The following is a 26,002-nucleotide window of genomic DNA, read 5'->3' on the forward strand; positions in this document are numbered from 1 at the left end:
TTGTGAGGTAGGCTGGGCTGAACCATGGCAGGTCTCACGGCTGCCTGGCGCCCATCAAGGTCCAGGCTGTGATGACTTAACTTTGCAATATTCATTAAACCAAGTACCTCCTATGCCCCCCCCCCCACTTGCCACCCTGGGAGCTCTCGCTTTCTGGACAGTAATGGAATGTGGGAATGGGGGGTAAGAAGGGCCCCCACCCTCGAGTTTCGTGGACTGTAAAGGAGACAGGGAGAGATTTGGAGTTTCAGATTTGGAAGATTCTGTTAATGCAGCTTTGCAATGAAGTAGAAACAGCCCACCTGGTTGTGTTTCCGCTCTGACACAAGTTCTCAAAGTCCTCTCCCATCCCTTTACAAGCCCCCCAAAGTAGGAAGGGGCTCTTCTAGCCCTCTTGCTGCTCCCACTTTCCCCCCTGAGGGCTAGGTGGCCTTTTTTCTGGCCTTCCCAGGCTGCCTCTCTCTGCCCAGCCTCATTCCCACGTGCCAGGGCTTGTTAGTGCAAAGCTTTGCATCCCAAAGTGAGCTGGGTATCATCCTGCAAACGAGACCCCAGAGCTTCCCGCAGACCCTCCTGGTGCAGAGTCCCTGCAGCAAGACGAGGCCGGGACGTCCGAGGGGAAATAGCAGCTCAGGGCCTGGATTGGAAGGTGGGCAGGCAGGGAAGCCGTGCGAGGGCCAGGTCAGTCGTCTGGGCACGCGGGGCTCCTCTCTCCACACTGGGCCTCTGGCCAGAACAAGTAGGTCACGTTGTAGGGGGCTTTTGCCAGGCACTTGGCTGCGCTGCGGTCACACTCACAAGCCATCTTTTGGCACTTGTCTTCAATGTCGTCTGCAAAAGGAAAAGAGAGACTGAAGCCGCCACCCGGAGCTTTGAAGGACAGCTTTCCAAGCAGGTTAGCCCTGGGGGCCCTGGAAGGGGGCAGGTTCTGGCCCGTCCTCCTGTCGGGACATCCCGAGGCCTCTTTTTCCTGGGGGAACTCACCGCACTTGGCTTTGCTGTCCCTGCACTCCCAGGGGTACCTCCGCGTCTTGGGGGCACAGTTCTCCTCCTCCGCCTTTCCATAGCAACAGTCATGCTTAAAGCAGCACCTGGCAGAACCAGAGGAGACCCACTGAGCCCAGGTGAGCCCCCTCACCTGTCCCTGCCCCCCTCAGCCTGCTGGCCAGGAGGGGAGGCTGGGTTCACTGCAATAGGTAAGGTGGTTACTCAGGTGGGTGGGTCCTTTCATGTCTCTCATGTAGAGAGGTTGTGGGTGGCAAAGACATTTTTGGGGGAATGATTTACTGTCCTTTTGGACAGTTGGAGCTCCAGGCCTCCTTCCTCGTGTCACCTCCTCTCACCTGAAATGGCTTCTGTGCAGAAAGCCCATGGGGGAGGAGGGGGGCTCTTTCCCCAATTCCCCAACCCTGACGCTTCACCCCAAATAATCCTGAATAATTTACAGCTCGGCTGGATTTGGAGGCATCCCGTTCAAGGGCAAATCCCAGGTGCCCATTAGGGCAGCCAGCCAGGGGGAGTGCCCAGAGGCCGTCCGAGCCCTCCAGTTACACGAGGTGGTGATGCTGCGGCAGCTTAATTTGGGGCGAAGCCGGTGCCAGCTTGCCTGTAGCCATGTTGTTAAAAATGAAGCTGGGCAGCTGGCCCACATCAGCCAGGATGTGGGGCAAAACATTAACCAAAGCAAACGTGTTTCCTGGCCCAAATGGGTCCGTCACTTCTGGCTGCACTTGACCTTCGTGACTGAATCAAAGGTCTCATTCTGCCAAACTAGCGGAAGCCGCAGAATGTGTAAAGTTTCCAAATGCTTAAAATACAGTCGAGCTAAATATTGTCCTTTGGGGAAGCTTCTATTTTGGGTTTAGTTTATAGCGATGGCAGGATGTGGTGAGAGGAGGGTGGCTTGGCATCCCCAGGGCCTTCCACGTTGGCACTTTCAGATGCAGGCGTGAGCTCAGCCGCTTCCCAGAATCCCTCCAGCTGTGCACACTTATTGTGCAGATCCACCATACCTTACGAGCAAGTTTTGGTTTTTAACTCTGCTCCCCAAGAAGGAGCTTCCACTTCCTCTGCCCCCCCGGGGTTCCAAGGCAGCAGAGCCCTCGCCAGCCACGGGTCAAGAGGCCAACCAACAGGGCACTTACCAGTCGACCTGGTCCTTGGGCCAGCCGTGGCCTCCCCAGCCACAGTAACACCCATAACGGATATAGGCCAGGGGAGTTCGGCCTGTGGTGCACTGGACCATCCCGGCCAGCTGGAGGATTCCTCTGCGGGGCCGGGAAGGGGCCTTGGCCACAGGGTGTCCTGTAGTGGGGGAGGAAGGAGAGCATGGCATCAGGAGGGCAGCTCTGGAGGCAAGGAGGGATGCCATTCCCAGCTGACTCTGCTCCTGGGTGTGTCTGAGAGAGAGGGAGAGAGGGAGTCCAATAAAGCTGTCTAGTGCCCCTCCCCAGCAACACACTTGGAGGGGAGGGGAGAGAAGATATACAGGAGGAGAGCCCCCCCCCCCAGGAGCCTAACCTCTAGTAGCGGCAGGAGGGGTCCCAGGAGACATCCAGGGCTGTTTTCAAGGTGGGCTGCCAGGGTTCAAGCAGGAGCGTGGGACATCTCCCCCCCCACACACACACTCAGCTTCCCGGGGCACTAACAGGCGCCCTCTGCCAGCAGTCACCTTGCTGGGCATTTGGAAGCTGTAACAGCCTCCCCCCACCTCCCCCTTTGCTTTGGGGCGTCAGGTAAAGCAGCATAAAAAGGGGAGCTGCCCCCTTGGCAAAGTGGGGGGGGAGAAAGATTCCGTCATTGTAGCTTTACAGTAGAGGAGAAATGGGTGGTCTGGTCCTGTTTCCTAGCTGGTCTACCTCACAAGTGACCCCACAGGAACCCCAATGCCTCAAATGAGACCCACCCATCACAGGGAGGATACAAGGCACCCCCCCCCCCCAAAAAGCAGCAGGGTCCCTTTCTCTGGGACCTCCATTTGGACAGCTCCCCTCTCATGCTGGGCCTGGAAATCTCCCCCCACCCCAATTACGTGGAGGATGAGGACTCTCTGCTGCTCCAGTGGGATCAATGCAGGGAGAGGCAACACAGCTTCCCCCAGATCTTCTCCATAGGGAACCAGAAACCAGGAGACGCGGGTTCTAGTCTAGACACCAGCAGAAGTCCAGCTCCATGACTTTGGGCCAGTCCCTCCCTCCGGGCCCTAGGAAGGAGGCCATGGCAGACCGCCCCCAAACCGCCTGGCCAAGGAAGCTGCAGGGGCCAGGAGTCAAGGCTAACTCGGAGGCCACCAATCCTCCCCTTAACCTGGTTAACGAATTAACCCGCCCTCGGGATCCAGCCAACGGGGGAGTTCCCCCAAGGCCAAGGTCCCTCACTAGGGTCGCCGGCAATGGGGCGAGGTGGAGGGTGGGGACCCCGCGGGGAAAGCGCTCTAGCCTCACCGGTCTGCACCAGCAGCAGCAGCAGCAGCAGCACCAGCGGCGGGGCCATCAGCTGCGATCCGGGGAGACGTCCGTCCCGTCCAGGCGCCGCCTCAGGAGCCTCTGCTTCTCCCCGTCCCGTCCGGCGCTGCACTTCTGCCGCCGTCGCCGCCTCTGCCCGGTCTCCATCCCGTTCTCCGCCCACGCGCCCGGCCGCGCCCGCCCCGCACGCGCCACGCAGCCCGGGCGGAGCGCCTCAGGGGGCTCTCCCGGCCTCGGCAAGGGGTGGTGGGCGGCCGCCTCCGCGCTGCCCCGAGGGGCGAGCAGTGGGCGCTTCTGCGGGGCGGCGGAGCCCCCAGCCCCACCTGAAGGTCTCAGCCGACGCCCTCCTCGCTCTTTCCCTCCGCAAGGCTGCGCTTCGCTAGCGCCAAGGTGGCCTCCCTGGCTTGGGGGGCTCAGCTCGTGTTCGGAGGGAGGCGGGATCGAGCTCAAGGACAACCGGCCCAGGAACCAGGCTGCAGGCTGGCTGAGCCGAAGAGTGGGGAAAGGAGGGCAGCCCTTCTGCCAGCCCCCCCTAAACACGCGTCCTTCCACCTAACTGAGACTAAGGTGGTCCCCACTTCCAGTTGGACAGGGCTTGTTCTAGAGTGCTGGGGGGGGGGGGTTCCTGGCAAAAGTCCCCCTGGTCATTCTTGTCATTCCCAGCCTTCTGGCTTTCAAGGGTCTTTGTGGCTGAAGAATCCCAAGCAGCACCAGCAGCCGCTCAAGTTGTGCCTGTTTGCAAATCATCTGCTGCAAAGTGAATTCCTGCTCCCTGCACCTGGTCTCCCCAAAGGCCACCGGCACAGCCCATTGGTGGGACAGGCTGACCTGTAAATCTCGCCCTCTGCTTCTCTCCTCAGAAAGGGCCGGTGAGCCCGTTCCTTTGGGTCACCTCCTCCTGTTTGACCAGCACCATGAAGTGGGGCTGCTCATCCCCCGGGAGGTCTTACCTCCTCCAGGCTGCCCTTGGCACCCACCCTCCCCCTCTAGATCCTCTTCCAGAGGCTCTCCTGCTCCCTAGCGGGAGGCCCGCTTAGAGCCAACTCAAGTTCTCCCTCCTCCTTTTAATTGCTATTTGAGGCACTTCTCTGTCTCGCGGCTTCTTTGCAGACCGACAAGAAATTGCTTATGACAGCCTCTTTCATGGGGGGTGGGCTCTGTGCCCACCTCCTTCCCCGTCTCCCTTGCAATGGAAGTCAGGTTCCAAGCACACAACCAAGGTTCCTCCGGGAGACATCCTGAGCACCAACAGGCACACTGAAACTTTCTCAATATTTTTCTCTCTCCTACAAATAAATCCATTCTTCTGCATTTCCCAGAGGCGGCACCATGAACAGCCAGCTAATTAGGGTTTGGGGCAGGAGGCGTGCACTGTACTTTCTGGAAACACACCGTCTTACACAAGTTGCCAGCGCAGCATCTCCTGCCTGCACTCAAACTGCCTCTAAAGTAGAGCCAGTAAACAGAATGTTTTACTTTATTTGTCCAGTTGGCAACACAACAGCAGCAGCAACAGGAGGAGTCAGTCAGTAAATCAGCAGGTTCTGTTTTCTACATTCCAGACACAAATAATTGTGTTCTCGCAGCTGCGAGAACTGGCATGAATGCAAACAGCCACCCTGGCAGCTCTGGCTGAATGTGTCCCTTGCTGTTGTTTGTGTGTTGCGTGTGTGTGTGTGTGTGTGTGTGCATGTGTGTGGATTATCCCTCTTCCTATGCAGAGGCCCAAAAGACGGTCCCAGGACCACTCCCGTTAATCTGAGCCTGAGGTGATATTCCTCACAGCTGTGTCTTGCCGAGATGTTGCCATCCGGGATTCCAGGGCCTTGCAAAAACCTGGAGTACCTGAACAGCCCAGTGAAAGCTTAGAGGTGCATCACCCTGCAGGCTCCCATTGCAATCCAGTAAAACCCCTTTCCACCTGTGCCCCAGCCGAAACAGGACGTGTGGGGGCTTCTTTCAGTGTGTGCCCTCTGGGTCTCAGCTTGGAGACACCGACACACCCGGTGATGCTGTAATCCCCACCTCCAAATCACGTGCAAATTGGGTTGGTTTTTATTTATTTATTTTAAAGAGTCACATGGCTGGCCATCTCAAAAACAGAAACTCTGCACAGCTCACAACAGCATAAAACCCCAAACATTAGTAAAATACCACCCAACTTGGCACCTCCTCCATCTCCCAGAGATGTCCCCCAGCGCCTGGTGAAAAGCCCATCTTGGTGGTCCCCTGGAAGGCCAGGTGGGGGAGGGGGAGAGGTGGTACAGGTACCACTGATGAAGAGGAAGCCGTGCACTTAACACAGACTTTAATGATTATAAAAACTGGGGCGAGTTTCATTGTAACAGTCACATGCATAAATGCAATTAACAAATCATTTAGGCCGGATACATTTTGCAATTATATATTTGGTTATCATTAATATATTAGTCATCATTTCCAAATTGATTTTGCGTGTCTCATATAAATATAATCACTGAATTAGTAACTCAATTAGTTTACCAAGAAGGCAACCTATAATTTCCTACCCGATTGGAACTTTCCCCATTTAGTCAGAAGATATTAAGTAAAAGGCTAATCCTACTCCGATTACTTCCTGCCCCAACCCTTCCGATACTGCATGTGAAAGACTGTTTCTCACGTTGACCTCCTTCCCTCCGGAAACCCAGTTTGCTGCAAAAGATTCTAGGATTCCCCCAATTCCCACAAGGCCCAATCAGAGGACTTCAAGGCTCCCCAGACGGTGCTGGCATCAGTCGTGTGGCAGTGGGTCTTTCAGGGAGCCTCCAGGCTGCCCTCCACGTTTCGATGGGCAACTGCAAGATGGCGCATTGAGACCCCAAATTGGCAGCTTCTGCACACTGAAGTGGTGGCCACAGTGGTGGACATTAGAGCAGGGAGATCTCCAGGATCATTTATTGCGGCTGGCCTTCTTCCGCTTAAATAAGAGGCACATTCTAAAAGTCAAAATACTGAAAAATAATACACACGCAACCTGCCAGGATTCAGAATCGATGACTACAATCTGGAGATGATCTTAAGGCAACCCCGATCAACTGAGTCAAGGCTCCTCCCTTTCGGCTTCCATCTTCCTGGGGTCTGCAAGCCCTCTGAGAGAGAAAGAGACCGGGGGAGCCCCCGGCAGACCCTCAGCCACGGGAAGCATCTCCAGCGTAGTCAACACATCCAGGGTCCCTTCGACAGGGGTTAGTCCGGTGCCCAAACTGGCCGCTGCCTGGGCTTGCAGGACACCCTCTCGGGCCTCCGCTCGGGCTGCACTCGCCTTGCAGAACACGGCTGCTTTTCGGAGCCTTTGCTGGCTCTGCTGGCTGCCTCCCTCCGAGTCTCCAAGCTGAATGCGGCCTTTCAGAGAAGGTTTCTGTGGGGGGAAAAGGAGATTTGGGGCTGGGTGAAGGGAAACCGGACAATCGGAGACGTCTCCCCTCCTTTCTGAACCAGAGGAGCCTCTGCAGCCTGCAAACATGGCAGCCCCCCCCCCCGCCCCCAGCAAGGAAATGTCCCTGGTTCCTTGGCTTCCTCTCATTTGGCCCAGCAGGTGAGACACCTTGGAGGGCAGGTGAGCTGCCCCACCCCCCCTCTGCCTCCGTGGTTTTTGGAAGGCAGCAAATACTGGATTACTGGAGTGACTGAAATAAGAACCATTTAATTGCAAGGATGATGAGAAGCTTCTGGATTCTCCCCTGTTCAGAAAACAAGGGGATGCAGGCAGCATCCCGGCATGTTCCTGCCTTCTGACGGTCGCTAATTCCCAGGATGCGGAGCTGCCATGAGCCTGCTTTGGTGCCTACAGTGGCAGTGAGACCTCCGTCCTTTGCCCTGGTGAACTGGGTGAATAAAACGGCTCTTCAGAGATCGAGACCCCCTTAGGAGAAGCAGCACCAGCAGGGACAGTTCGTGAAGGGTGGTGGTGGTCATTACCTTAAGCTTCACTGCAAGGAGGAAGCGGCCGGTCCTTCCCAGAAACGCCCCTGGACTCCCTCGCCCTCCGCAATGACAGGACTAGCACAGCGGGTTCAGGAAGAGCAGCAGCACCCCGGTGGGCGTCACCTTGGCACTGATGGTGTCATTGAAGGCGTAAACGCCCATGGACAGCCTCCCCAGCACATCGTAGAGCTTATAGCCGGCTCTGCAGTCCGAGATTCCCAGGAGGCTGGGAGTTGTGGCAAACGACTGTGGGGCACCATCGGTTCTGTTGTTCAGGACTGCGACCGCATACTGGCCGTTGACAAGGGGCCTCTTCCAGACTTCCAGGTTCTGCTTCTGTTCGAGAGACAAGCGAGGGGCAGAGCAGTGAGCAGCCTTGTCCACACCACATAAATGCTTGTTTTTCACACGACTTGCTCAAAGATTCCCAAGCCAAAAAATGGCTCCTGTGCCTGGAGGGAGGCTGCCACCCAGTGGCAGAAGTGCCAGGGAACCGTTTCCCCAGGCACAAGACGCAGGTGAAGAGAGCCTCCCAGGCGCACCCTGGCAATGCGTCTGCCTTGAACTCCCCGCAGGTCCTGGTTAATGTAGATCAGGAGCGGGTTCTGCAGCATCTCCTTGGCCTCCTTCGAGATGTTCCTCAGGTTGCAGGAGATGAAGAAGGGGGCCGCCAGGATCGCCCACAGCGCTGCCTGCACTTTCGACTGCTCGTGGCTCAGGCCAAAGTCGCTAACAATCAGCTGGAAGGAGACAGGATGCCAGGCGGCCTGACCCAACCCATCGGGGAGAGAAATCAAAGGAAGCCCACTTTGGGATCCTGCAGACCCAGAAAGCGGAGCTGCCCCAGAACCGCAGAGTTGGGCACCGAGAGCAGAATTTCCCCTTGTGCTTCTTCCAGCCCACCTCTGCACCTCACCTCTCCTGCCACCTGACCTCCGGGTCCCCGAGGAGTGGCCCTCCTTGAACCCTTCCCTGGGCTCAGAGCCTGGCCAGGTGGTCAGGAAGAGGGTCTCACCATGTCGGGGTCATTCCACCTTCCGGGCCCCGAGGCCGGCTGCAGGATATCCTGGTGGTCTCCATACCACTCAATGATGTGGAAGAGGCTCTCCCAGGTATCTTCAATATCGGCATAATTCCTCCAGAAGTTACAAATCTGGCCCAGTAAGGTGTAATTCACCTTCATTAAAAGAAGCAGATTTAGGCTTCTGAAGTGAGAGACAGGCCCTCCGTGTATGGGGAGAAGCAATTATGACCACTGCTCTCCTCGAAGGAGAACCGGAAGAAATCCCACAACTGATGGGGTGGGATCTATGACTGGAGTGCAGATTTGATTTTGGTTTATTCGCCATTTTATGCTCTCGGGAAGTGTGGCAGGAGGTGACCTCAAACAGCCACCAGAAAGAGGCCGATGCAAACCCTGGGAGAGGTGCTGGCTTCTACTCCCCTCCTTCTGCTGCCATCCTTAACAAACCGCATCCTAGGCCCACAAGGCAGCCGTGAAAGCAGCTGGGCCTGCAAAGGGGCCCTTTGCTGGAAAAGCGAAGGGGGGGGGTCTGGGATTACCTTCGGAGGAAGACCCCCTTCGTACGCTGGCCAACTGCAAGACAAGGCGATGGGCCGCCCGGTTTGGTTCAGCGCTCGGCTCATTTTGGGGTAGCCTGGAAAACACCCAGAGAAGGTGGCAAGGAGAGGCAGAGGCTGCCTCAGGTACTTCAGCCCCCACCTCCCCCGGGGGTCCCTGCAAGCCATTGGCCTCCACCAGTTGCATGGGAGGGGGCCGTCTTGGACACGAGAAGCTGGCACATCCCTGCCTTTGGCACGAATGACAGCAAAGGACTTTGAGGCCCCCAACTCAAAAGACGAAGCCTCGTCTCCTGGCTTTCACCGGGAGCAAAGCCGCTCTGTCTCTGGCACCTGAAGGGTGAACCCCACCCCCAACACCCCCAGCAAATTGGGATGTTGCCCTAAGGAGCAGCAACAGCCTCACGCAAACTCTGCCCCTCCCTGGCTGGCAGAGGCTTCTAGAATGGCCTGGTGTGCCCTTTCCCACAGAGCCTGCCCCTCTGCCCCTTCTGCTCCCCCAGCCGCTCTGCCGCCCCGGGGGCCCCACCTATGGCCTTGAGGGAGGAGTCGGAGTAGCAGCCGTCCAGCTTCAGCATGTCGACCCCCCACTCTGCAAAAGTGTTTGCATCTGTCTCCACGGTGTCCAGGGTGGTGCCCGGATAACCCGCACAGGTGGCGTTGCCCAAGTCGCTGTAGATGCCGAATTTCAAGCCTTTGGAATGAACCTGGTGGAGGAGGAGGAGGAGGAGGAGGAGAGAGGGGCTGAGGATGCCCAGTGCAGTCATCTGGGATGAGGGTCTGAGGGGCCCAGCTGGCAGCTGCAGCTGAGCCAGGTCGCTACATCAGTGGTCTCCAACCTTGGCCACTTTAAGACCTGTGCACTTCAACTCCCAGAGTTCCTCAGCCAGCAAAGCTTTGCTGGCTGAGGAACTCTGGGAGTTGAAGTGCACAGGTCTTAAAGTGGCCAAGGTTGGAGACCACTGCGCTGCATGATGAGACCTTCCCTGGATGAAAGTGAGCCCTGGATCATAAGGCCCACTTTCCCTTTTCAAATGGGTGCAACACAGCATGCCCACCTCCTGCATTGGGCTAAAGAGGTGGAGCTTTCCTATTTAGGTGCAGCCTCGTTTGGCCACTAATGAATGATAAAACACGCACAGGTGCTTCGTGTTCCATACGTGGGCCTTAAAGTTAGGCATCAACACAGCTAACCCGAAAGAGACGGCTTCTTACACACACACACCCCGAACGCTTCTGGCCCCAGGGCCATTTCGGGGCAGGCCCTCCCCTGCACTCACATAGTCGGCCAGGGCCTTCATCCCGCTGGGGAACCTCTGGGGGTCTGCCTGGAGCCTCCCGCGGGCGTCCCGTTTGCCAGCTGCCCAGCAGTCGTCCAGGGTGACGTACTCGTAGCCCAGCTCCTTCCAGCCGTCCGCAGCCAGTCGGTCTGCCATCGCCTTGACCAGGTGCTCACTGTGGGCAAAGGAAAGGCGGCCTTGGTCTCCCAGGGAGGTGGGGGGGGAATCTCTTCTTCCCTGCTAGCAGAGCCATCCAAGCCCCCAAAGGGCCCTCGGGGGTCTCTGATCCGGGCTGCCCCTGCCTTCCCACACCTGATGCAGTTCTCGGGGTCCTTCTCGCAGTCCGTGTTGCACTTGAAGCGCAGCCAGGGCTCCCAGCCCATCGGGGGCGTCCTCAGCAGCCCGTTGTCCAGCGGGGAGACGGCGGGGCCCAAGCCCAGCAAGACCCCCAAGGACAAGGGCAGCAGCGGCTGCACAGGGAGCCACAACAAGGCGCGGCGGCCGGGCATTTCTCAGCTCTGTTGATGGGCTTTGGCAGCGACACGCGTCTTCCCCCGGGGGTCGTCAGAACAGGCGCCGAACCTCCGGTCGCCTTCCGCGCCGGTCCCGCCCGCGGGAGTAGGATCTGGCTCCCAGCCCGGCTTGAGGGCTTCCCCCGAAGGCGCATTGCGTCACAGGGAGACCCTCTGTGACGTCGCGAGTTCGAACCACGCCTCCACTTAGCCCCGCCCGCGCGGGGGGGGCTACTGGTCGCTTTGCGGAAAGCCGCGCGCAGGCGCACATCCTCCCCCCCGTAGAGGGGCAAGAGTGTGGGCTGGGCGTCTCACGTCCCCCCCCCCTCTTGTTAGCCTCCGGATTGCAAAGGGCTCTGCCTATAGGGCGGGGGGGGCAGTTTCGGCCCCCTCTTTAACCGCCCTCCTTGCTGAGTCGAGGGACGCCGGTTGCCCCTTAAAGGGGCTCGGACAGTGCGGGACCCCAGGATCGAATCTATTGATGCTCACCCGTACCAAGTAACCAATGGGCAGGGAGCAGCTTTTCGTCCCGACCAATGGGAACGAGAGGGAGAGCAATCTCGGCCCGGCCCTCTGCCCGAGTCGTCCGCGGCCCCGCCCACGAAGCTGCTGCCCGCTTCAACCGCCGTTTCGCGTTGCGGCGCCTACAGGCGGCCTCCGGTCGAGAGGGGGCGCTGCAGCTCGCGTGGCCAGAGGTCCTGCCCGGAAGGGGCAGCCGGCGAGGCGGAAGCAGCGGAGGGGGGAGAGAGGCAGAGGGCCTGTCTCGTCGCGACGCTCCTCCGCAGCCGCCGCCGACCCCGCCACACGGCCCCGGCCTGAGGGCGCCGCAGAGGCCGCGGGCACAGCAGGCGCCGGCGCCACAACGGAGGTGAGCTCGCGAGGGGCCGCCCAGCTCCTCCCGCGGCGGCCGAGGGTCTCGGGAACGGCCGCTTCCCCCGCGCCCACCGGGGCAGCTGAGTCGCGCGCGGCCGAGGGCCCGGTGGGGCGGGGGAGAGCACGGGCGGGAGGCGGCCCCGCGGCTCTGCCCTCCTGCCGGGCCCTTCCCTGCCCGAGGCCGGCGCTCCGGAGGCCTTTCCGGCCGCGGGGACGGAGCGTCTGGCCGCCGCGCGGACCTGTTGCCGTGGAGGGCCGCCCTGGGCCGCTTCGCTCCTCGGGTTCCCCGGCACTTGGCCGCCTTATGCTCTCCGAGCGACTCCCACGTCCAGTTTTATGGCGCCGTAGCTTCCTCCCTCCCGCTGCTGCTTTGGCCGTGTTTGAACAGGGAGCGTTTCCCGCGAATGGGCCGGAAGGGAATTCTGCTCCCTGCTGCTGCGGCGGCGGGAAAGCGGCTTCTAAACGAGATAAAATCAGGGCATTTGCGGACTGTCCGGGCTCTCTGAGGCCATGGAAGGAGACTTCAAAGGATGATCCCCCCACCTGAATCCCCCCCCCACCTGATCAGCCTTCCAGGGGTTTGGGCCCTTCTTTGACAGACAGGTCGGAAGGAAGAGGAGGATGCAGGTAATCCTCCACCTATGACCACAATTGGGCCCAAAATCTATGTTGCTAAGGGAGACAGTTGTTGAAATGAATTCTGCCCTATTTTGTGACCTTTCTTGCCACATTCGTTAAGTGAATCACTGCAGTCGTTAAGTTAGTAACACGGTTGTTTTATGTGAATCTGGCTTCCCCATTGATTTTGCTTATCAGAAGGTCGCAAAAAGGGACCACACCACTCCAGAACACTGTGTCCGATATATAAATGTGAGTCGGTTGAGAAAAAACAGCTGAATTTTGATTAGGGTGAGAAAATCATGTGGCTTTTTTCAGTGCTGTTGTAATTTTGAACAGTCACTAAATGAACTGTAATAAGTCGAGGACTACCTGTAGCCTTGTTCTTTGGTTTGGTTTTCCTTTTCGCTTTTGGTGTTTCTGTTCTCGGTTAAAATGGATTATATGTTGAAAGGGACTCATGATTAACGGTGACTCTCTTAATCCTATTTTAGAGTAAAGTTTCTTAAAATATGTTGAGGTGGACCAGTTGTCTGGAATGTTTCAGAAATATTTCAAATTGTTATCTTCAGTAAACTCAAATAAAAAGTCCTCATTATTTGAAGTAGTTTGTTTTGCTCCCCTAGATGGTGGGACTTATTTTGAGAATCTTTTTACAAATACAGCTGTATTTATTTGCATTTACTTTTCCTGTAATAGTTTAGGTTTATGTTGCAATATTTAGAATGATTGGTTTCCAACTAAAACAGTGAAAACTTTTATCACATCTTAATGTGCAGCATATTTTTGTGAACCAGATTTGCTTTTGGCAGACAAAAGAAAGGGCTTATTGCTGTCCGCTGGATTGGTTTAAATATATTGCAACAACATTGCTGGGTGGATATCTTGGAGAATTGTAGTCCCAAGTATTGGGAAGAGAACTGCTAGCAAAGGTGCATTATAGCTCCCCCCCCCCCACTTGGAATTAGAAATATGTTGGGGTTTGTTTGTTTTTTTGAAAAATGAGATTTTGAAAGTTATTATATCTATCACTTCACTTCAGGTGAAAACAACTCTAAACATGGTTTATCAATATAGTCAATATTAAAAAACAAACTTATCTTGTAAACATGGATTTATTTTATAAGAGTTGATATTTTATAATTTAGGCTGATGTCGGAACTGAGTATTTCCATAGCTTCTCACAAACTGTTTTGCAAGCCAGCAATGAGTTGTTACTTTTTTTTTCCAGAAGCTGCCTACTGGAGAGGAGAGTGCTCAGGATAACATGTCCAGTGTTTCAGTGGACAGGAGCATCAGGCTACAGGACATTAAGAAAGGGCTGCAGTTTATACAGTAAGAGCTTTGAGTAACTAGACTTCTCTGTCCGAGAACTCTTGAGTCTCTGCTTAAAACATGATGCCACATACTTTCTTCTTACATTTCTTGTGTTGAGTTTATATTAAAGATCAGCTAACTTTACGGTTATAAAATGAAACACAGGCAAACAAATTCTCTTGGTGCACTGTATCTCATATCTTGTGCTGCAGAGAACTCTTTAATCTTCATTTGATTGCATCTTTATTTTGAAATATGTGTTACACATGGAAATGCACATTCTGCCCTGTTAGTAATATTATGCTCCAATCATATTTTCTCCCTGGTGTTTCTGGAGATAAACTGGATTGCAAAGTTCATTCTTGTGCCAAGTGCACGGGTACAAGCCAAGACCGAGAATTTCAGTGGCAAGAGCCTTTTGGGTGTGCAAGATGCTTGAATGTGGTCTTATATTTATCTTTGTGATTTCTAGGTCTACTCTACCTTACCCTGGGTCTCAAGAACAATATGAGGTAACTGATACTCCTTTCTGAACTTCTTTACAACTGAGGCATTGTGGTCTCAGCAGTGGGTAGAAACTTCTAGAACCTTGGCTGTTGTAGGATGGGATGATTTCTCTTGCCCTATGGACTATGCCAGCCTTGTCTAATTTGTGCTTGGTTGTTAGCACTGGTTGTGTGGAGGTAGCGAGCGGAAGGACAATAGGTTTCAGGGCTTTATTACCGCATTTTGTCAGTTGGAACCTTGCTCCGAACAGATCTAAAGCTTTGCTGTGAGATGCGCTACTTGGTGCCTCTGCCTGGATCCCCTCTCCGGAACAAGTTGTTGGCGATAGCAAAGCACCCCTTGTTGAGCTGCAGAACTGTCTTGTGTGACTTAACCCAGGATTTATGTTTCAGCTCTTCATACGGGAACTTGTTAAAAACCTGTTTGATGAAGGAAACGATGCATACCGAGAAGGTGATTGGGAAGGGTCACTGAACCATTATTCTGAGGCTTTGAACATAGCCGATTATGCCAATTCTGAAGGAATCCACATTTCTGATGAAATACTGGAGAAACTGCATGTTAATCGTATAGCCTGTTACTCCAAGAAGGTAGGTGCTTCCTAAAAATCCTCATGGCTTATCAAGAACTAAGTTTCCATTCTGTAACCCTGGTGGGTGCGATAGAATCAGCATTTTATCAGCCCTGGCAGTTAGCAGTACAGTAATAAAAACAAACACAGTATGATTCTTAACACAAATGTAGCAAAATACAACCATTTCATCACCTTGAAATGGCAGTAATAATGGCAGTCTTGGCGATAAGCATTCTGAGCTCCTAGGAGCTTAAAAAGGCCTTGCCTGATCTCCCTGATGTTGTGCATTTTGTGTTAGTGTGTGCGGCATGCGTTGTCTTGGAATATGCTTGCAGCCTGAGATTTGAATCACAAAGTGCTTGACACTGTTCTGTCCTTCATTCTTACAGGGGTCGCACGATAGAGTTCTAGAAGAATGTGGGATAGTTTTAAAGTTGAATGAAAATAATTTCAGAGCCCTTTACCGGAAATCCAAAGCTTTAAAAGAACTGGGAAGATATAAAGAGGCTTACGATGCTGTGGCAAAATGTTCTCTCGCAGTGCCCCAGGTGCGCATGTCACATCAGCTGGTGTTGGGTGGGCATTAATAGGGTTTACCTGCATGTGGCTTCAGAACAGCAGAGTAGAGAATTCCTGTAAAATAAAAGGCTGCTAGCAATCCTATGGCTGGGGAGGGAGTGAATACATGAGCGGTTACTATATATTGTTATATGATTTTTTTGGAATGTTGCACATGGCCTAGAATCATAGCTGATGGAGGTGATAAATGAATCTCATGAACGCCTAAATGTATATCATTCCCCTTCCACTGCAAGAATTATTAATTTAGATTTACTGGCACCCCACCCCAGAGGCCTCCGGAAGCCTCTCGGTACATAGGGTTTACTCATGGTTGCTACCTACAGAACCCAGATCAGGTGCAGGTGGCATTGATGTGCCTGTGTGACACTTCTGACAAAAAGGTTGTTGCTAATTTGCATTGGATCCTGTTTTTATTTTAATTTCTAGGATGAAAGTGTGATAAAATTAACTCAAGAACTTGCTCAGAAGCTTGGATTGAAAATAAGGAAAGCCTATGTTAGGGCCAAAGTAAGTGAAAATAGTTGTGGGCTGCTGTTCTGAAGTTTTGCCCAATGTGTTTGTTACTGACAATGATATGTTTACTTGCAGACTTCCCCCAACTCTGTTTCTGGAGAAGTAGCAAAGGTAAGATTTTGTTTTGCTTTCCCTTTAGATCCTATTAGTGAAGTAAAAATGTGGCATGGTTAAAAAGATACATGGCTTTCTTAATTTTTAAATATTTCAGTTGGAACCTCTGTCTACTAGAGGTTTGTTTGATTTAAATACTTAGAATAAGCAGCTGTTGAGAGTGAATGGTCTGTGTAGTAGGATTTTTACCTGAGATTCTCCTTTAATCACTGAAAAAAGAAGTAAGGTTTGCTTTTGAAAGGAAGATTGCTGATTTCAAGCTTCCCTTAAAGTGCTCTGGAGTCATGCTTCAGTGGCCACTTTGCCAAAAGCAGTTTGCAATTTATTGAATATGTATGCCACCTGACTCCCAGCAACTTTCAGTGGTTAATTGAAGGGATATGTGGTATCAATGTCTTTTACTTAGCCAGGTCTGATACATTTTATAAGATAGCTGCCCTGTGTTCTGCTGCTTATACTTCTGGATGATAGATTTTTTGTTTGCTTTCAGAGCTCAAGTTCTTCTGTGGAAGATATTGAATCAGGTGAGGGCTCCTGGGCTTCATGGGAGGAAGTGTTTGTAAGAGTAAACAACAGCATTACTTGGTGTGGGTCAGCTTGAGGTGGCTCTGTCTGTTCTTACTGCTTTGAATTTCTTTGGGATGGAGATACATTTCTCCCCTCCCAAAGCCTCAGTTGGGTTTCATTGGCTTCTAAGTGGGCAGGAGACAGTCGGGGATGAATGGTATCCAAGAATTGCACAGCTGAAGGAAAAGTCCCTCTATGATTTTTCCTGCAGCCTTCTCCTTGCATTTCAAAGCATGCTGCTTCTTTATTTATTTCTTTATATATGTAAGGGGTAATGTTTGCTTATGTTTTGGACGGTCGCACTTCTGTGGCTCTTCTGATCTGTTGCACAAGCCTTGCCGCTCTTCTGGGGAAAGCATCCATTGGTGACTTTTTTTAAAAATCAGTGGTGGTGGGGGGGCTGAGAAAGGATATGGCAGCCTCCAGGCTCTCGTCCTTGAAGAATCTCTGCTAAGAGCTCTCTTCCCCAACCAATATCTCTTTCAGATTTTTCCAGTTGGACGGAAAAGATTCTTTCTTCCTCCTCCACTTCCTCTTCCCCTTCCAGTTTTGCTCCCGAATTGCCAACCGACCTGCCTCCCTTAGCAGCCGTGCCCCGCATGGCTCTCCCGGCAGAGAAGGCCGCTCTCTCTGCCCCTCCGCTGGCCAACGGAGGGCCCTTCTCTATCCCGGACGGCTGCTTGGACTGTGAGGACGGGGACGACATCATTGGAGATGAGCTGGACGAGTTGCTGGATTCGGTGTCCGATCCTGGTGAAGGTGGAATGGTCAGTCCTCTCGCTTTATGGGATGTGGCTGGGGGAAGGGGCTGCCTTCTCCTCCAGGGCTTCTCACGAACTCTTCAGTGTGGCTCTTCCCTTTGGGCAGCGGGAGGTTAGAGCCGGGGGTTTCTGCACAGCCCCCGAGTCATCAACTGTCCGGCGGGCTTCTTGTGAAGCAGAATCAATCTCAGGAGGGGGTGAAATTTTGTCAGGGACCTGGCAAGGATCAGTTGGTGTTGAAGGCTGCAGCCTTTTTCTCTTCCTTGCTTAGCCAAGTGCCGTCGTCCGAGGAGCCATGCCAACCTCCACCATGGCTCCCAGCATCCCGTTCTCTGCCCCTCTGCTTGGGACGTTGTCAGTCGGAGCTCGATTTGTTCCTGCCGCCTCTCTTTCCGAAATGTATTCCCAGCCCCTGGTTTCTGCCCTGGACAACTTTTGTTCCTCTTTAAATAGTTTCTCAATCAGCGACTCTAAGAGAGGTAAGGCCAGTCTTACGCAGAGCCTAACGGGAGACGCGCTTCTGTCAAGGCTGCAGCCCCACCTCGAGGCCCCGGGAAGGCAGCACCCGATTGGGGCATCAATTTCAGGGGGCAAAAAGCTCTGACTTCTCCACTTGGTGCTTAGAGTCTCTCAGAAACAAATCCCGTCCCGAGTGAAGCCATTGCCTACTTTGCTTTGCGTGCATAACCCATATGTACCAAACTAACGTGTGGTGTTCTTAATTCCAATAGATCTACCCAATTCTCTTTCTAGAGATGTCAACGCAGCATTAAGCAGTAATTCCCCTCTTCGGCTTGTAAGTATCTTTCGCAAACACTTTGCAGTTCTAATATTGTTTCTTTCAAATTTTAGATGGGTTTCTTTCGGTTATGTCTTTTTTTAATTGGAATTGGAATCTCAATACATTTTAAAGCAAGCTAGGATTTGAGGCCTGGATTCGGGTTGTCAGGCCCTAGGATGGCCTTGGGGTCGGCTGCCAGCTTGCAAGGTGGTGGTAATGATAAGTGGCAAAAGGAAAGAGGAAAAGACCCCCCAAAGAATTCCCTGGGTTCCTTGAAAAGAGGGCAGGGGGTGGAAATGGATTCCGCAGCTGCAGTGAGACTGTTTTCCAGCAACAATGCCTCGGTCTCCTCCAACAGATGAACGGCCCCACAAGTTTGTTTGGGTCTGAGACCTACATGGGGATTGCAAGTCCAGCTCGCAGTGACTATTCTGGCGTGTTCAGCAGCACACATGCCAACGTGCCTGTGCCAACGGCAGCATCCTCTTTAGTGGAGAGAAACCCCCTGGAAGGCACCCATGAGCTCAGGCAGGCCTGCCAGGCGTGTTTTATCAAGAAGGGTGAGGAGCTGGGGGGGGAGGGGCGCTTGGGGCAACTTGGGCTTGGATGTGGGAGGTGAAGGCAGCTTCCCGCATTTCAGTCTTTTTCTGAGAACAGAAGGCCCCTCACCCTTTCTGCCCCTCTTCCTTTCCTTCTTTAGCCTGAGCTCTTAACTGCTCTTTCTTTTGGTTCCTAAAAGCATCCCTAAAATACAGGCTGACGGGGTAAGAGGACGTTTTGGTCAGCATATGCAGCTGTGTGTATGACGTTTGCTTTCTACGCATGAAACCTGCCGTTTTAGGTTTTATAACTCAGTTTTTCCCCCTTCGTTTGTTTTTCAGTATATATAACTTGTAGAGATTATTACCCTGCCGTCCTTTTCCATGTGTTAGTTTCAGAGCATTTCAAGAGCGAGAATGTAAATGTAAAATGTAAACATTTGTTGCTTTTGGAAACAAAATGATGCCCCAAGAGAACAGCCTCCATTGATGGAGACCATACACGTCTTACGGACCCCATTGTGTTCGGCTCAGCTCCCTCCTGTCAGACCCTGATCACGTTAGCTTCCAAACTTCCCCCCTTCCAGCACTTAGCAGCAGCAAGAGAGAGTCAAGTGGGCTGGGAGAAAATGGGACAAGCTTTGCAACCTGTCTCCCGTTTCCCTTAGATCCCAAATCACTGGAGTACACTTACCATCCGAGCTTAGAGCACATATGTAAGAAGGACCTCTTAATTGGTAGAATAAAGAACTCTGAAGATAAATCCTGGAAAAAAATAAGGCCAAGACCTACAAAGACCCAGTACGTGGGGCCATATTATATATGTAAAGGTAAGGGCGCCCTGTCTTGGGTTCCTGTTTGGGAGCCCCATTCCCCAGGGGGTTTCGGGGGGGGGGGGAGCAGCATTTCCTTACGGAGACTTCTTGAAAGAACCTTCCCTGGGAGGTTTCCCACAGGGGAGACTGAACTGGGACCAGCCTCCTCCCTGCCTCACTTGCTGTCTGGTGGTGCTGCAGATGTGGCTGCGGGGGAGGAATGCAGGTATTCTGGCCACTGCACTTTCGCCTATTGCCAAGAGGAGATTGACGTGTGGACCCTCGAGCGGAAAGGAGCCTTCAGCCGCGAATCCCTCTTTGAAGGCAGCGGAGAGATCAGCCTGACCGTTTCCCGGCTGCTTCAGGAGCATCACGGACTCTTCATGTTTCTGTGCGAGGTGCTTTTCTCCTTGGGCCGCCCGAGAGAGCTCCACTGTAGAGCCCCCTGTAGCCCTGGGGAATGGTCTCATCAGGGGTGGGCAGGTGGGCCTGGCTTGGGCTGCCAGTGTCCCCTCCTCCTGGTGGCTGTTTTGTCATTAGTGTCTTTTAGCCACATCAGAGCAGTTCATCCTGGCTGCAATGTGGACCCCACAAGGGCCTTGTGTGGGCTTCTGGGAACGGAATCTGCCCCTCCTAAGTCCTGGTTGCAGAGCCAGGTGGCTCCTCTCTCTCCGGGACTGTTATTCCCTCGCCAGAGTCATTCCTTCCCCCCAGATTTCTGGTCCTGGCTGCCGTTGGGTCGGCCCTTGCAAGCAGAATTGGCCGGGAGTGGATTGCCTGTTTTACTGAAGCCCCTTGGTTTTGCATTCCAGAAATGTTTTGAGCATAAACCCAGGATAATCAGCAAGAGGAATAAGGATAACTCCTCTTCCTGCTCTCACCCGGCTATGCACGACTTTGAGGAGAACAAGTACGTCCCTTTCTTGCCTTGCAGTTCAAGTGATCAGGTGCACGGCTTCGTTTCTGCACGCCTGCTCCTCCTCCTCTGGGGCTCCCGTTGCGCCCCTTTCCCGACTGGGAGTGCGAGCGTGCAGGAGGGGACGGCTGCAGTAGGACAGAAGGGTGCAAGTGTGTTAAGTCAGTGTTCTCCAACCTTGGCAACTTTAAGACTTGTGGACTTCAACTCCCAGAGTTCCTCAGCCAGCTTTGCTGGCTGAGGAACTCTGGAAGTTGAAGTCCATAAGTCTTAAAGTTGCCAAGGTTGGAGAACACTGTGTTAAGTGACTAGAGAGAGATGTTGCTAATTAAAATGGCTTGTACGATTTTCAAAAGCTTTCTTTACTTACACCGGACCTTTCTCTAACCCCCCTCCCCCCCCCCAACCCAACCTAGGTGCCTTGTCCACATTTTGCGAGAAACGACCGTGAAGTATTCTAAGATCCGACCCTTCCACCCTCAAGGCCAGCTGGACCTGTGCAGGCACGAAGCTCGCTACGGCTGTTCACGGGACGACGAGTGTTTCTACGCCCACAGTCTTGTCGAGCTCCAGGTGTGGATGATGCAGAGCAAGACAGGTGAGACTCTGCTTTTAAGAAGCTCCCTCAGCCCTCCGGGAGTTAGGCAGACGGTTTCTCACCCAGCCATCCACACGTGGTGAAACTCTTCTAAGTGCAGTTGCTCTTGAAGCCGAAATCTTTTACGAACCTTTGCTTCTGCTTTGGTGTTCTTAGGCAATAGTACCTTGTGCGGTAGTATGAAAGCAGAAAACAGTTTGTGTGTAAAATCACCTGCGATCTGCTTGTCTTATCTGAAGGTGAGCCCTTGCAGAAGGAGAAAGTCAGCGCAGAGATGTCTACCAATGCATTGCTTGTATCCCTGGGCAAGATCTTCCCTCTCGAAGCTGGTTTGAAACAATGCATCACAATGTTGAACTGTTGGTAAAATAGTCTTCCTCCTTGCAGGTATTACACATGAGGCTATTGTTCAAGAGTCAAAAAAATATTGGCAGAATCTGGACTCTGCTACACACGGAGCACAGGTATTTCTCAGATTGCCTCCCAGAGAGATCAAAACACGGTACTGTCTTGCAAAAAAACCCCACCAACAACCATCACTACCAAAAATTCCCTCTCCTGAAAGTGCCTTTGCTTGCCGAAGGATTTAGGTTTAATTCCTGTAGATGTTACAGCCATCCCTTGGCTCAGAAATACTTAAAAAGAAATGGCAAAAGCTAACAAGCCTCCTAAAAGCTTAAAATGCGGCCTTCTCTGCATGGGTTCCCTTCATTGCTTGCTGAAGAAGATATTCCATGAATGCTGCCATAGAACTCTCCCCATGATTGCCATCTGCCGGGCTGCTCCTGGCCTTGCATTTGGAGGGGGGGGGCGGGGGGAGGCTTTGCACCAGATTTTAAATTTCAGGTAGAGGCACATTGGAGAAAATGGCCTTCATGGCTTTGTCCCTTCTTCGTGGGGGGTTAGTGGCACAAATAATCGTTTTGACCAATTTGAAATTGTGTTCTGTTGTATCTCTCAAGATCATCAGCAACCAGGTGAAGCATGGCTCCCTGAATTTGAAAATGAAGTTTGTCTGTGCTCAGTGTTGGAGAAACGGCCAAGTTAGCGAGCCAGACAAAAACAGGAAATACTGCAGTGCAAAAGCCAGGCACCCGTAAGTCTTTCCTGCCTCTCAGAGGTGCAGAAGGGGGGCAGCAAATGGGTTCACCTGAGTTATGTGGTGTCTTATTCATATAGCGACATTTGCATTGCCCCCCCCCCCCCCAATAGAGGGAGTTTATGGCCCGCTGTGTTTGCAGGCTGACCCTTAGCAACGGTGCAGACTGTAGATAAGGTTGCCTGTCTGTCTCTGTGTTGGCTGACTTGGCTGACCACACAGCTGTCACACCAAGCCGCGAGTCTTTCCTCCGCCTACCTGATCCGGAAAGCTGCTTTCTCGGCCCCGAGTAAAGTCCTCAGAGCCACAGCAGAGCTAGAAGAGGCACAGAGCTCCTCAGCGGCCTCCATCAGGGCTTCTCAGCTTCGGCAACTTCTTCAAGTGTTGCTGACAGGAGAATTCAGAGCCTCCATCCGTAGGGCTTCCGTTTTGTTTGTGGGGCAGCATCCTGAGGCAGTGATGTAGCCGAGGGGGCCTTTCCTTTCCAGGTGGACCAGGGATCGCCGCGTTATGCTAGTGATGTCAAACGAGCGGAAGAAGTGGAACACGATTCGGCCCCTTCCCACAAAGAAGCAGGCGCCTTTACAATTCGATGTGAGCATCTCTCTATCGCCTGCTCCTTTTTCTTTTCCCAATTTGTCCTTTGTTATCCTATTTTAGAATGTCTTTCAACCATTTGAATATTTTTTTTAAATCCTAAACTAGGAAAATAAGTTAAAAACTTAAAGGAATGGAGGCAATTTATTTCCCCCCCCCTTTTTTTCTCTGAAAGTATCCAAGGTGATGGGCTGAGTGACTCAGATACATCCAGGGGGTACATGCCAAGCCTTCTGTGCCACCGGGACTGGCGTCAGAACCGTTTGCAGGGCAGAGCAGGCACTGGCTTTGCTCCCTTCGTCTCTCCCTCCCACCCACCCCCTTGACTGCCCAGAGCTCTTTCTCTTTCCCCTCGCCCCCCCCCCGGGTAGAATACCTCTCCACTGACTTGTTCCTTTCCTTTGTCCAGCTGTGCAACCATATTGCGTCAGGCAAAAAGTGTTTGTATGTTGGGAACTGCTCCTTCGCTCACAGTCAGGAGGAGCGTGAAATGTGGACCTACATGAAAGAGAACGGCAGTAAGTAAACAATCACCGAGAGCCAGGAAGTAAAGTCACAGGCCTTCTGCCTCAGAGCGTCCTCTCCCTTCCTTTCCCCCTCCGTTCAGTAGATGTCTCTGCCCCTTTCCGTCTCCTCTTTCTGGGGGTGATCTGGTTAACATTTGGCTTCCGGCAGCCCAGTTCCCAGATGGAAGCATTACCATAAAGATATAAGGGAATAACCCCAGGTTTCTATGACAGAATTAAGTTGCATTAATAAGAATCCTTGAGTTTATTCTGTTGGTAAGTTAATGCCCCCTCCGAGAGTTTCCTTGCTCAAATATCCATTGCTGTGGACTTACGGATGCCCCTTTCCTTCAGTTCAAGACATGGAGCAGCTGTATGAAATGTGGCTGAAGAGTCAAAAGCCAGAAAAGGGAGAGGATCCAGCCCCTCAAGCAAGCAGAGAAAATGGGAAACAAATTCATATGCCAACCGATTATGCTGAAGTCACAGTAAGTCCCAGAGACAGAAGAGTTAGCCTGGATTCGACCATCTTGCTTTGCAATGCTTGCTTGATGATTGCGTGGCTTTTGGCAGAGGAGAGAGAGCTTTGTCAGGGTCTGAAGTGCAAGAAGCTGCTGCTGTTCTGGGTGTGACCTAAGCACACCTAACGCCAGCCCTGGAGGGCTACTTCCTGGTTGGTAGCAACGCCTGGCAGCTTATACGCTTAAGCCCGTGGCTCTTGGGGAGGGAGGAGCCAATAGCAGTAGACTTATATAGCAATAGCAGTAGACTTATATACCGCTTCATAGGCCTTCAGCCCTCTCTAAGCGGTTTACAGAGAGTCAGCATATTGCCCCCAACAATCTGGGTCCTCATTTTACCCACCTGGGAAGGATGGAAGGCTGAGTCAACCCTGAGCCGGTGAGATTTGAACCGCTGAACTGCTGATCTAGCAGTAGCCTGCAGTGCTGCATTTAACCACTGCGCCACCTTGGCTCTTAAGCAGGTACTGCGAGGGATTCTCGGGCCCTGTCAACACATTCACTGCTGAAAAGCAGCCGGTTTGGCTCTGCAAATCGCTCAGATTCCCCCATGTCGCCTGCCCTGCAGTTCTCCTTTGGGTTTGTATCAACAGGTGGACTTCCATTGCTGGATGTGTGGCAAAAACTGCAACAGTGAGAGACAATGGCAAGGCCACATTTCTTCCGAAAAACATAAAGAGAAAGTTTTCCACACTGAAGACGACCAAAATCGCTGGCAGCATCGCTTTCCAACTGGATATTTCAGCATTTGTGATAGGTAGGTTCCTAGTGAAAATTTGGGATCTGCTTATCGTATCCACAACAAGCCAGCTGAATCGAGTTATGAGTCCTTTAGGCTCCCAGTTTAGCAGAGCTGAAGGAAAAAAGATGAATCCATTTCACTGTCTGTACATGCCAAACAGGGGCCTTCTCTGTTTCGCCTTTCCCATAGTGAGCAGAAGTGATGTTAAAGTTGGCAGCAAGGCAAAACCACAATAAATAAGCCACCCCCCTCACCCCCACCCCCACCCCTTTCATTGCCTGCTTAGAGGCTCAGCCAGGTTGCAAGCTGGCACTGACAGCAAAAGGCCTCGCCTGGTGTCCAGCATTGTATGGGGCCCCTAACGCTGTGCCCCGATGTTGTATTCGGAGGAGGTGTGACTCGCTTGTTCTTTTGTGCAGATTTATGGCTGGTGCATGTGTCGAGGGGAATAACTGTAAATTTGCACATGGACCAGCTGAACTCCGCGAATGGGAGGAGAGGAGACACGTCCTAAGGATGAAATTCAACAAAGCCCGAAAAGACCACTTGATTGCTCCCAACGATAATGACTTTGGAAAATATAGTTTTTTGTTTAAAGATTTAAACTAATGATAACGATGCATTGTGTTGCCAGACGGAAGCATAAAATCAGAATTTGACAATAATCAAAAAGCATGTGACAGAAGCTGCAGATTTTCTGCTTTTATTGGCCCGTATTGTTCCTCCTGAAGATCAAAATGTAGTAGATGTGTTAGGGGGAGTAAGTCGGCAGGTCTGTCTCTGCTCTCATGAAACAGAATGGTGAAGTCATAATAAAAACCACAGCCTGAAGTCTTACGTGCTTATTCGCCTTCTGTTGGACAGAAGAAAGTTGGAAAACAGCCAGAGGAGGAGGAGGAGGAGGGTGTTGTAATGCCGAGGGAGCCCCTCCGGCTGGCCTTTCAGCTGAAACCTTTTAAGGTAAGCTTCTTAAAACAGAGGGTTTGAGCTCAGAAGAAAATGATGGATGAAATTCTTCAGATGTTTTAACAGAAAGGATTTCTCTAAAAACCAGTTTGCTATTTATCTCTATGTAGGTTGCTTAATAAAAGGATTTTCTTATTAAAAAGATTTTAAGCAAAATAACCATTTAACGACAATATATGTTGAATGGGGTATTTTTCTCTATTTGTATGTTTCAATATAACTTACCAAAAAGGATCTTGGAAGAGAGATGCGTTATTACTTTTTTGAGAATCAAGTAGTTAAAAATTGTTTCTTGGTCTTTACTGTTAAATGATGATTTTGAAAGATTCAGCTTGTATGTCAGTATTGTGTATTGTACGGACCAATATTGCCTGTAATAAAAAGAACTTTACATAAAGACTTTCCTAAACCCATTTGCCTCCCGAGAGGATCCTTCATGGGGGGGGAGCCCAGGGGTGACGGGGGGGGGCGCTCTCCAGGGGCCCGCGGGAGGGAGGGAGGGGGGCGCTGCCCTTCCATTGGCCCGCTGAGGGGGCCAATACCCGCGCAGGCGCCTTCCCATTGGCTGAGACGCCGTATAAAAGGCGGGGGGGCGCTGTGGCTTCGGGCCGCCCGGGGTCGGTGACGGCCTGGTTCTGCGGCGGCCCGGCGTCAGGTAGCGCCGCTCCCGTCCGGAGCGCTCGTTCCTCACGTTCCACCTTCCCCGCGTCAGCG

At 52.5% G+C, this 26,002-nt stretch overlaps 3 protein-coding genes across 6 annotated transcripts; 1 reads left to right on the forward strand and 2 right to left on the reverse strand.

The window, feature by feature from the left end:
* Nucleotide 1: 1 nt before the first annotated feature.
* Nucleotides 2-3,611, reverse strand: PLA2G10 (phospholipase A2 group X). Its single transcript, XM_014069657.2, has 4 exons — nt 3,444-3,611; nt 2,145-2,304; nt 985-1,091; nt 2-831 (listed from the first exon to the last, which is right to left on the reverse strand). The coding sequence occupies exons 1-4, from the start codon at nt 3,490-3,492 to the stop codon at nt 683-685; spliced, it is 465 nt and encodes a 154-aa protein (XP_013925132.2). The 5' UTR covers nt 3,493-3,611; the 3' UTR covers nt 2-682.
* Nucleotides 3,612-6,602: 2,991 nt separating this feature from the next.
* LOC106551524 (alpha-N-acetylgalactosaminidase-like) lies at nt 6,603-10,976 on the reverse strand. 3 transcript variants are annotated; one of them, XR_015695078.1, is made up of 8 exons: nt 10,583-10,976; nt 10,271-10,445; nt 9,520-9,697; nt 8,973-9,067; nt 8,425-8,586; nt 7,952-8,149; nt 7,404-7,745; nt 6,603-6,843 (listed from the first exon to the last, which is right to left on the reverse strand). XR_015695078.1 is itself a non-coding variant. In XM_014069647.2 (7 exons), exons 1-7 carry the CDS (start codon nt 10,777-10,779, stop codon nt 7,485-7,487), a joined length of 1,266 nt encoding a protein of 421 aa, XP_013925122.2. In that variant the 5' UTR covers nt 10,780-10,976; the 3' UTR covers nt 7,076-7,484. The 3 variants fall into 3 exon arrangements, 1 of the variants encoding a protein (XP_013925122.2); XR_015695079.1 differs by lacking the exon at nt 6,603-6,843 and adding an exon at nt 7,076-7,309; XM_014069647.2 differs by lacking the exon at nt 6,603-6,843 and having other exon boundaries at nt 7,076-7,745.
* Nucleotides 10,977-11,287: 311 nt separating this feature from the next.
* On the forward strand, nt 11,288-25,701 carry ZC3H7A (zinc finger CCCH-type containing 7A). Of its 2 annotated transcripts, XM_014070086.2 has the most exons (23): nt 11,288-11,650; nt 13,505-13,608; nt 14,063-14,102; nt 14,490-14,687; nt 15,061-15,219; nt 15,680-15,760; nt 15,842-15,877; nt 16,371-16,404; nt 16,934-17,214; nt 17,480-17,687; nt 17,940-18,004; nt 18,348-18,549; nt 19,197-19,358; nt 19,545-19,741; nt 20,156-20,253; nt 20,676-20,857; nt 21,245-21,321; nt 21,820-21,953; nt 22,445-22,550; nt 22,963-23,071; nt 23,414-23,547; nt 24,174-24,337; nt 24,742-25,701. In XM_014070086.2, exons 1-23 carry the CDS (start codon nt 11,288-11,290, stop codon nt 24,929-24,931), a joined length of 3,324 nt encoding a protein of 1,107 aa, XP_013925561.2. In that variant the 3' UTR covers nt 24,932-25,701. The 2 variants fall into 2 exon arrangements, with proteins under 2 accessions (XP_013925561.2, XP_087585599.1); XM_087729473.1 differs by lacking the exons at nt 21,820-21,953; nt 24,174-24,337; nt 24,742-25,701.
* Nucleotides 25,702-26,002: the final 301 nt, after the last annotated feature.

The sequence above is a fragment of the Thamnophis sirtalis genome, unplaced genomic scaffold (genome assembly GCF_051295495.1).
Source record: "Thamnophis sirtalis isolate CommonGarterSnake01/CBP01778 unplaced genomic scaffold, rThaSir2_p1.2 scaffold_14, whole genome shotgun sequence".
Lineage (NCBI taxonomy): Eukaryota > Metazoa > Chordata > Lepidosauria > Squamata > Natricidae > Thamnophis > Thamnophis sirtalis.